Raw genomic sequence first — 11,417 nt, forward strand, 5'->3', positions numbered from 1 at the left:
GGATCGCTTGAGGACGGTAGCTCTGCACTGGGCCGCGCTATGAGAGGGTGTAGGGCAGCCCGGAATCATGGCGAAACACAATCCTTATCCCTGTGCCGTAACAGTCGACCAGGGTTGTCAGGAAAGGCATCCGGCATAAAACCTATGCCAAATCAGTATGCGGATCATAACAGATGATCCGCTGTGGCGACCCCTAACGGGAGCAGCCGGAAGACGAACGACAAAATATATATATATATATATATATATATATATATATATATATATATATAGATGTGTATATGTATGTATGTATGTATATATATATATATATATATATATATATATATATATATATATATATATATATATATATATATATATATATATATATATATATACAGGTCTATATGTATATATAGAGAGCTATATATATATATATATATATATATATATATATATATATGTATATACATATATGTATATACGAGGTCCGTCAAAAAAGTAACGGGACTGACCACAGAAATTTTATTCCAAAAAATATATTGAAATCACAGCTTGTCCCCTTCAAAATAGTTTCCCTCCAGTCTCACACACTTGTCCATCCTCTTCTTCCACACTTCGATGCACCCCGGAAGGCTTCTTATGGAATCCTCCGGAGCTCCGTCTTCACGGCCTTTTTGATGGCCTCCACATCAGTAAATTGGGTCCCCTTCAGCACCCCCTTGAGCTTGGGGAATAGGAAAAAATCACAAGGGGCCAAGTCTGGCGAATACGGGGGCTGCTCCAGAGTTGGCACGTTCCTCTCTGCCAGAAACTGTCGGATGTTCAGGGCATTGTGAGCAGGGGCATTGTCATGGTGGAATACCCAGCATGTATTCGAATATCCATGATTCATCGCCAGTAATGACTCTCCCGATCAGGTCTGGATCGTCCTTGAGGCGCTCGATAATGTCTTGACAGACAGTGACTCTGCTGTTTCTGGTCCTTGGACAACAGCTTGGGGACCATCTTTGCGCACACCTTGCCCATTTCGAGATTTTCAGTGATGATGCTCCAGACAGTGTCCTTGTGATGCAAAGGTCCTCAGCAATCATCCTCACCATGAGTCGACAATCGACGTGCACCATCTGCTTTACACGCTCGATGTTGTCCACCGTTCTGCTCGTTGAAGGCCTTCCAGACCGTGGATCGTCTTCAACCTCCTCCTGTCCCTCTTTGAACCGCTTGTGCCATTCAAATGCACGTGTATGTGACATTGTTTCTTCCCCGTAGACTTTCTGCAGCTTTTCGAAACATTCGGAAGGTGTTTTGCCAAGCTTGGCAAGAAACTTCAGATTGGCTCTCTGCTCACGACTCATAGCACGACGACTCAAACTAGCCAACGTGTAAAGCATGCCCTGTTAAAAATCACACCTAGCGCAGTCGACCATCACCAATCATATGTGTGTGTGTATATGTATTATTTATATATATATATATATATATATATATATATATATATATATATATATATATATATATATATATATATATATATAACCGTTTTACAGCCATTTTTCCCTGCTGTGCAGGGGTTGGGCTTTTTCTTGAGGCAATGTTTTATGGCCGGATGCCCTTACTGACGCCAACCCTGGTCACCTCTTACGACACACAGGGATATGGTACACCTATTCTTACCGCGGCATACACCGGGACCAGTACACTGGTACTCATTGCACCGACCTCGGAAGGATGACAGGCTGAGTCAACCCCCTGGTGTTAATTCAGCAGCCAACGGGGCTTGAACTCAGGACCCTGGGATCCCAAGCCACCACTCTAACCACTAAGCCAACACCAGGCTTGTGTGTGTGTGTGTGTATATATATATGTATATATATATATATATATATATATATATATATATATATATATATATATATATATATATATATATATATATATATATATATATATATATATGTATATATATATTTATTTATTTCTGGAATGTTGCGAAAGACTGATGCAACCCGTTCATTCAAGTTGTGTAAGTGGAGCATATACAGCAGGCTCAGTCCCGTTACTTTTTAGACGGGGGTGACAAACTGGTGTCTCGGTACCCGTGGCCACAACAACTGATGTCCAGGAGTGGGAGATTTTTCAAACCCTCCTTGATCAATAAATTGGTGTCAGGTAGTCGACCTGTGGTGCGCTTCACGCACCTCAAAATTCAGAGCGGTTCGACAAAATTTTAGTTAAATTTATTGGGACGGACAATGGCGGACCAACACGGGCAGGTTCCGGTGGGCCATGTAGATGATGTAAATATGGATACGGAATTGACCCAGGACCCGCATGAAGTCACAATGGAGGGTGAAGAGGAAGCAATGGGAGAGATGGAAAATAACCCCCACCCTCGGCTTCAGGGAAATGCAGCGCTGATAGTGCAGAACGCCGGGTTATCGCCACCAGTGCAGCCCGAGAATGACATGATGTTGTTCATGAGGCAATTAATGGCACAAATGAAAATGACAATGGAAGAAAACAACAGAAAAATGGACAGGATGAGAGAAGAAACCAACATCAGAATGGACACGAGGTACAGAGAAATGGAAGAAAACAACAGAAAAATTGACAGGATGAGAAGAAAACAACATCAGAATGGAAGCGATGAGCAGAAAAATGGACGAAAACAGCAGAAAAATTGACGTGATGAGCGATGAAATAAAAATGGAGATGAGTGAAGCGATGGGCAGAGAAATGGCGGTGGTACGAGAGGAGGTAAGGGAGTATCGGATCGGTGTCCGGGAAGAGATAAGGGAGAGCGAGGCCAGACTGATGGGGGAGATTGGGAACATAACGAAGGAGGTGGAAGGACTGACGATAGGACAGAATGAGTTGAAGGAACAAATGGAGGACAACACAGGGGCAATAAAAGAGTTAAGGGCCGCCGAGAAGGAGACGACAAGAGAGATGACTGCAATTAAAAAAGAATGTAAAATGGTACACGAGGAACTGACGAAGAGAGTAGAGGAGGTGACACGGACGATGGGAACAAAGGAACGGGAAATGAAAACAAATAGAAACAACGAAGGTTTACGTTAGAGGGGGAAATACAAGGGGCGCATCGGGAATTTACAAAGGTAAAAGAGGAGGTGCATGAAGTAAGGAAGGAGAGAACTGAAATCAAAGCAAAACAGGTGGGGAGTAAAGGAGGAAATTATTGAATGCAAGGACGTGTTATATTTACAGCGTGACAGAGTGCTCGAAGAACGGGAGGAGTTGAGTACAATGAAAGTGAGTCAGGGCGAGACCGTGCACGTGCATGATGCGATTGGGTGTGTGTCGAGCTTGGAGGGGAATAAAGGACCCGGGGTTTCTTGGAGTGCCCAATGTGCCGGAGTATGTGCAGAGTGCATGTAACATAACGTGGATGAGTGCACATGAAAGAGTGGGACACGGATCGACCCTGATGGGAGTAGTGGTTGGTGTCGTGGACCGGAGGGGCGAGCCTCCTGAGCGGGACAGAGTTGTATTGGAAATGGCGCTGGCTCCACGGGTCTTTGCGTACGAGGTACGGGAGTGTGCGTGGTCAGTGCTTTGCAAACCGCCCAAGCATGGACGGTGGTGTGATGTGTTAATATTTTCAGGGGAGCCGGCGTTGAAACGATCTGCGCCGGGTACAATATCAGAGTGCGGACGGCTAAAATGGAAGCAAATTGAGGGATTGAATGAATTCGGAAAAAATATTTCCCCACGTGAGTCCGTGGACAGGGCCCCACGTGCTACGCGACACGAGTGGCTCTCGCGAACCACGCGGCACGAACTGAACTGTCAAAGTCACCGCCGGGCTCGCATGGCAGGCCGTGTGCGAGTGACGTCAGCGGGAATCTCGCGGCACGAATGGCGGCTGTGTGAAACACGGAGGACCATGTGGGAAATTGCCCAAAAGCCAGTGCAAATATTGATGCGATTACGCCCTCATGGATCGGCCAAACCGAAGGGGCGAGTGTGCTGTCGACCACTGCTCTGGAGGTGCAAGGGCCGCCAAGCCTTACCACGAGTACACGAAGCCCGGCCAGGATGTAGCGTACATCATCGCCCGGGGCAAAGGAGCATTAGTTATGGGAAGGGTTTAGCGTTAGATAGACTGGCCTCATGGGTGCATTACGAGCAGTCCTCCATGGGGCCCGGGAACATCAATTAGGGGAAATTTGTTAGAATTTAGAAATGGATTAAAGACATGGACAGACATGGAACATGTCGTGGGGACGTGGCTTAGCGGTGGAGTTAAATGGAATGTGTGTAGAAAAGGGAAGACGAGGGTGCACGAGTTAGTTCGGGGAAATTAGTTAGGTGATGCTGTGTCAGTGAGTGGAAATGTGTTTGTGTGTGGGAGATGAATTATGAGTGTGAGGGCAGGGCAATGGCCGGCATGAGTGTGAGTAATGGAATGCGTGGCGTGAAGGATTGAATGGGGGGGAGTGGATCCCACCCAAGTAAACCCGGGGGTGAGTTTATAGTTAGATAGAGGGATGAGGTAAATTTACACATGGATGTCGTTATGCGGTTGGTGCTGATGGTGGAAACTTTAAAAAAAAAAATTTGTGTGTGGGTGCAGGAGATAATGAACCGGCTGGGGGTGTGGCTTGTTAGTGTAGTGTTCGGATGAAGCAGGCACTCCGGGCGCTGGGGGCTCGTCGGCCAGGTGAGGCCATAGGTAGGTCCAGGGGGACAGTAGTTTATTAGTGGATGCAGGTACCTGAGGAGAGGGGCCTGGCGTGCCAGTGTCGTGTTAAGTGGGACCGGGTGCCCGAGCAGCGGGACCCGAGGCGCCAAAATGCCAAGGGGTCATTCCATGTCAAATCATCAAAGAATCTGCCGTCATCTCTCAGATTTTTGTAAAACTTTGGGAACCAATTGGGACACATGAAAAAACGGCAAGAACTCAAATAGTTTTGCTAACAGCCTCTTAATTAGTGAGATACAGACTAACGAACTTTGGACTAATTAGCAAGACGTCGCAAATTCAAATGGCCATATCTCTAAAAGTATAACACCTAGAGAGCTGGTTTTGGTGTCATTTTAAAGGTATTTTCATGCCCTATGAATTTGTCTGGGCAACATTTTCCTACCTCCAACCACAAAAAAGTTATCACAAAATATAAACTTCAATCGTGAATCCCCAAACAATGTATCCTTCAAATTTCCTCAAATTCATCCCAGAGGTACCTTATGATGTCAAGAAGCTTCCACATAAATTTTGTGATGGGCACTCCAATAGTTTCTGAGATATGAGCAATAATGTACATGTACATATGGCATATAGGTTCGAAAATCAGCATTTGTAATGTATTATACAATCATTCTAACCTAGCCATGACATGGAACACAGGGAACGACCATCAATTGCTTTGAAGTATCATATACTTTCATTTTCAACTGGGCCTGAGGGGAAGAAATAAGTGCTGCTGTTGCTGCATTGAAGAGGAAATTGAAAGCCTAAGTCAGGTTAGTGAACACTGTGTACTTGAACTCACTTATTGATTGTATAATACATTACAAATGCTGATTTTCGAACCTATATGCCATACGTACATGTACATTATTGCTCATACTCAGAAACTATTGGAGTGCCCATCACAAAATTTATGTGGAAGCTTCTTGACATCATAAGGTACCTCTGGGATGAATTTGAGGAAATTTGAAGGATACATTTTTGGGGGATTCACGATTGAAGTTTATATTTTGTGATAACTTTTTTGTGGTTGGAGGTAGGAAAATGTTGCCCAGACAAATTCATAGGGCATGAAAATACCTTTAAAATGACACCAAAACCAGCTCTCTAGGTGTTATACTTTTAGAGATATGGCCATTTGAATTCGCGACGTCGTGCTAATTAGTCCAAAGTTCAGGTCAGGTCAGGTATGGGAGCATGTGCCAGAACAGCACGTCGCTGCGTCCACTTTCCGCCGATACTCCAGGGGCTTCCGTCTGGCCATCCCCCAGGCAGATGCCAGGCCCATCCCCATCTCCTTGAGATGATGGTCAACCTGCTGCAACCATGAGGCATGTGGTCGGCCCACTGGCCTCCTCCACTCATGAGACTCCCTCGCTGAGAGAATCTGGTGAGCAGGATTAGCGTCAGGAAAATGAGCCACATGTCCATACAGCCGCAACTGACGCTCACGGACTCTGCAGGTAACAAATCTCATCCGAGTCTCTCTCAGCAACCGCTCGTTGGACACAAAATCCGACCAGCGATAGCCAAGGATTCTCCGAAGAGACCTGGTACCAAAGGAATTAAGTCTCCGTCTCAGATCCTTGGTCAGAGTCCAAGTCTCGCACCCATAGAGCAAGACTGGAAGTACCAAGGACCTGGAGACTCAGACTTTCGTCCTCCCGCACAGGTACCGGCAGCGCCACACCCCATGATCCAGTGAATCCATGACTCCCCAGGCCCGACCCAGACGTCTATTGACCTCTGACTCGCAGCCAGCAGAGACATGAATATCACTGCCAAGGTAAGTGAATCTCTTCACGACCTCAACATCCTCACCACAAACAGACACAGACAGGACAGCAGCATCCAAGATGTCACCGAAAGCCTGGATCTTAGTTTTGACCCAAGAAACCCGTAATCCCAACGGCTCCAACTCCTCATTCAGCACCTCGAGGGCCCCCAAGAGGATGTCTAAAGTCTCCGCAAAGATGGCTGCATCATCTGCAAAATCAAGGTCCGAGATATTGACATTGCCAAACGATGCACCGCAACTTGATCTCTCCGACATCCTCCCTAAAATCCAGTCCATACAAGTGCTGAAAAGTGTGGGGGTAAGTACACATCCCTGACGAACTCCAGTAACAACTGGAAATAAGTCAGAGATGGTACCACCACACTTCTCAGCACTCTCAGTACCAGAGTAGAGTTCAGACATCAGATCGATCAGTTTTGGTGGCACCCCACGAAGACCAAGAATCCTCCAGAGGACATCCCGATTCACTGAATCAAACGCTTTACAGAGATCAACATAGGCTGCAAGCAGCCCCTGCCGAAACTCTCGTCTGCGTTCGGTGAGGACACGAAGATCAAGGATACGGTCAATCGTTGACCTCTTTGGTGTAAAGCCTGACAGCTCTGGACGCTGGTGCTCAAGCAGATGGTGGCGAACCCTATCAAGAATTTTCCGAGCAAAGACCTTGCCCGGCACTGAGAACAGCGTCACCCCTCGGTAGTTGTTGCAGTCTTGGCGATCACCCTTCCCTTTCCAAAGAGGGGCAACAAGGCCCCTCTTCCAGTCAGTTGGGATGATGCCTGTGTTCCAGGCAGAGCACAAAACTGCATGCAACGACACGAGTGCAGCATTTCCACCTGCCTTGAGAAGTTCAGCATGGATGCCACAGATCCCTGGAGCTTTGCCCCGTTTCAACTGGTTCACCGCAGCCCGTGTTTCCACAAGCGAAGGTGGACCACAGTTGATTCGAGGGTCAGTAACAGGGATTGTAACACCCTTGACGTCCAACTTGACAGCTGGGGGATCAGCCTGGTACAACCGCTCAAAGTAACCAGCCCAGCGGGCCTTCACTTCAGACTCTTCTGTCAAGAGCCTACCACTCTCTGCTCGAACTGCAGTGCTCCGAGGGATGGGCTTGGATGAACGTAATGCGCGAATTCCCCTGTAAGCGGGACGAGCATCACCTGTCCACAGGTGATGCTCTACCCCCTCACAGATTCCTCGCACATAGGCCTCCTTGTCCACCCTCAGTGCACGTACAGTTTTACGCCTCAGCTCCCTGAACAACTCAGCTCTGCCATTCAGCCTGGCCCTGCGACTCTGGTCAATGGTATCCAGTGTCCCTTGAGAGACAAAATTCTTCTTTGCCCTCCGGTGAGCTCCAAGGCATCCACCGGCAACATCAAGTACGGTGGTCTTGAAGGCGCTCCACAACTCTTCAGGACCCCTCAAGGCACTCAGACCCCCCAAGTGTCCACTCAGCCTGTTCGCAAACTCCTCAGCTACTCTCTCGTCCCTGAGATTGGCAACATCCAGCCTAGGCTGGGATTGTACCATTCTCCAGGATTTAAGGTGCAGCTTTAGAGTTGCTACAACAAGCCTGTGGTCAGTATTGAGGAACTGAGCACTCCGGTAGACCCTGCAGTTCTGGATCATCCTCCAACGACTGTCAATGAGGACATGGTCAATCTCCTTTGCCACACCGCCAGCGTTGGAATACCAAGTCCAGCGATGAGCTTGTGGGCGCTGAAACCATGAACCAGCCACCCTAAGTCCATGACTTCTTGCAAAGTCAAGGAACTTAGTGCTATTCTGGTTCATAGTTCCTGACCCATTGGGGACCAACACACACCTCATAACCATCCCTATCAGTTCCAGTCGATGCATTGAAATCCCCCAAGACTAGAAGTGTATCTCGTCTGGGGCACTGATCAACCACAGACTCGAGTGTGGCGTAGAATGCATCCTTCACGGTGAGATCACTCGCCTCAGTCCGAGCATAAACAGAGACCAGGGAAATGACACCTAAGGAGTGACGAATCCTTAATCTCATAATACGCTCGTTGACCGGTGTTACCTCAATTATCATTGGGGTCAGCTTATTGGACACAGCTACAGCAACTCCTTGGGTATGGTAACCATCAGAGCGACCAGACCAATAGTAGGTGTAACCACCCGCCATTATCTCTCCACAATCCGGTCTCCGAACCTCAGAGAGAGCTGCAATCCCAATGTCCAAACGCTTGAGCTCAGATGATAACAGAGACAGGTGGTCATCCTCTCTTAGGGATAGGACATTCCAGGCACCCACCCGAAGGGACCGCCTCAGGTTAACCCAAGGAGACCGCCGTCTGGTGGACGACACCTCAGCACCACTCTGACACACTCTCCCGCAATCTGACCCAGGGATGTTACCCCGTGGTTTCCCTCCTATCATCAAAGATTGGGGGTCCCAAAGGCTTTGCCCCAATCCTGTCATCAGTTGAGCTGCCCTGCGAAGGGAAGCTGCGCAGGAGGTACTCCCACGGAGTTGGTTTTCAGATTTTTTTTGCGTTTTTGCGTTTTGCGGAATGAAGGGTTTTACGGTGGCCGGAGTGCAAATCCTGCCACCAACCTCCTAATAAGAAGTAACCCAACTGCAGGAGGACGTCCGCAGACACAGTTGGGCGCTAGATATGGATGGCCGTTGGGTCACAAGGAGCTCCTCCGCCCTTTGACAGGTTTTGTTTTTAATCCTGCTGGGTGTCCATATCCAAACACCCCCCTCACCAGAAAACCTGGTGGGGGAGACGGTTTAGTCGCCGACAACCCGACCATGGAACAGGTTAGTTCAGGTTTACATGGTACCTGTAGCAGGTCACAGATCGAACCTGACCTGACATGACTGTCCAAAGTTCGTTAGTCTGTATCTCACTAATTAAGAGGCTGTTAGCAAAAATATTTGAGTTCTTGCTGTTTTTCATGGGTCCCAATTGGTTCCCAAAGTGTTACAAAAATCTGGGAGATGACGGCAGATTCTTTGATGATTTGACACGGAATGACCCTAAGTGGGCATCGAGGGGGGGGGGAAGTGTCATTGAGGACATCCCCCATGTTAGGGTGAGGAGCAGGCAAGCTCGGAGGCAGCTCCAGCGTCCCGGGGATGCTAATGGTGAGTATGCAGGTGGGCAGACCTGCTAGTGGAGCCACACTACCCAGCCACAAAATTGTGCGATGGCACAGAAAGAAAATTTGGTGGGCAAGGCCCAAAATTGTAAGAGCACCAACACGTAGGTGATGGGAATTTGGGTTTTCAGAACCCCATAGTTTAACAAAGGTCTCTTGGCGCGGTATAACCCCGGATACAGTTTAAAAGTGTAATAATATTAGCGCAGTTCATATTGATGAAGACCCCTTCGCACCATCCACTGTCGCGATGAGTGCTGGCTGCTGGACTTGCCCTCCTGTTGGACTTGAGAATGAGACGTGTCACGATGTTGGTGTCAGATTGCATGTAGTTCTGCTCTTCCTTTCCATGGAACCTTGGGGGAGATTGGGTACGAATTGGGCAATGGGGATAGTTGGATATAGGAGACGAGACGTAGCGACGAATTGTAAAAAGAGGGGGGCTGGGGTCGTGGATATGGGAAAGACGGATGGGTGCGGACAAGTTGGGCCAAACTCGAGCTCTCTCTCTCTCCCGGCACCACCGCTACTGCCCCAGGTATGTGCACACCAGGGACTGGCCAGACCTGGTGTTTAGCATTACCCGGTTTACCTTTTTCTTTTCGTGCTGTTTGCTGTTTGCCTTGCTGTTTTGCTTTGTCTCGCCACTGCCCCAGGACCATCAAGGCTGTTCTGCATCAAGGCATCGCTCACCTTGCTGAATCACCTGTTCTGCATCGAGGCATCATTCACCTTACTTCACCATTTGCTCCGTGACCTGTGTTCCACCCCCACCTGTTCCGTGGACTGCTACTTGCTGCAGCCTCATGCCAGGTGACATCGTTCCAGTTATCATGGTGGTTTTTTTTTTGTTTGTTTGTTTGAACTGTATTTACTGCAGCAGCATGCTACCAAACTTATGGGCTGCCCCTTTGTTGCAGCCCCCTTTGTATCAGCTCATACCAGCTTCATAGCAGCTTCATACCAGCTTCCTACCAGCTCATAGCAGCTTCACACCAGCTTCATACCAGCCACATACCAGGCTCATGCCACTTTGCTTCACGTTTGCCACAAATTCCCATGACCATGAACGCAGCTCGGTGGAGGAAGTGGCTCTGTTCTTGTTGCTGCTTATTCTTGAACATTTTTTTTATTTAGAAGGCCACAACGTTTATGGCCTGTATGCCGGTCACTGGCCTGCCGATTTATTTTGTTAGGTGTGCTGGTGAAGAGCATGAGGATGGCAAGAATCAGCAGGTGTTCCCCCCCCCCCCCTCCACGATTTTTCTTCTGAATTTCTGCAGGTCCTGGGTCAGAAATTGTATATAGTTGTATAGTCATGTAGATTATTAAAGCCCACCGGTTTTGTGTTGTAGTTTCAAAAATTCCCGCAATTTCGGTGAAGCATAAAGTTTTCTGTGTGAGTCAGTTCGGTAGTTCCCAACGCATCAGGTGGGACATATCTAGTTTAAATTGTCGCACACACCAAAGGGTAGAGTTAAATCGTACCAGGTAGGGGGTAACTTCACCTGCATGTCACACGGTAGTGCTAACTTTTAATTACAATGTTGTAATTTTTTTTTAACTGATGTTACCAGCTGTTGGACGACTCGGGACGAGTCTGGGATAGGGAAAGGGATAGTATAACGGATTTCAGAATCCGGTCTGATGAATGCATCCACACATCCAGGTCCTTAGACAGTTATTTCCTTAAATGCATGTCCAGATTAGCCCCATCCCCATGTCTAATGGGATTTTAAATGTGATGCATTGAGAAGGGTAAAGAATAGATCCCCT

The 11,417-nt window shown here is 47.8% G+C and overlaps 1 protein-coding gene across 6 annotated transcripts in view; it reads left to right on the top strand.

Moving 5' to 3' along the window:
* DIS3L2 (DIS3 like 3'-5' exoribonuclease 2) overlaps window positions 1-11,417 on the top strand; it is a 147,620-nt gene that overhangs the window by 37,912 nt on the left and 98,291 nt on the right. Inside the window, exon 1 of one of the 6 annotated variants that reach the window (XM_085864376.1) lies at window positions 7,424-10,454. The exons of the other annotated variants lie outside the window; for them this stretch is intronic. Coding sequence (XP_085720502.1) covers window positions 10,448-10,454 — 7 coding nt within the window. The 5' untranslated portion in view covers window positions 7,424-10,447. Of the gene's footprint in view, window positions 1-7,423; window positions 10,455-11,417 lie in introns of those variants that run through there. 6 annotated transcript variants of the gene reach the window in all.

Source organism: Eptatretus burgeri, chromosome 18 (assembly GCF_056783735.1).
Source record: "Eptatretus burgeri isolate ZD-2024b chromosome 18, Ebu_testis_v1, whole genome shotgun sequence".
In the NCBI taxonomy this organism is placed as follows: Eukaryota; Metazoa; Chordata; class Myxini; order Myxiniformes; family Myxinidae; genus Eptatretus; species Eptatretus burgeri.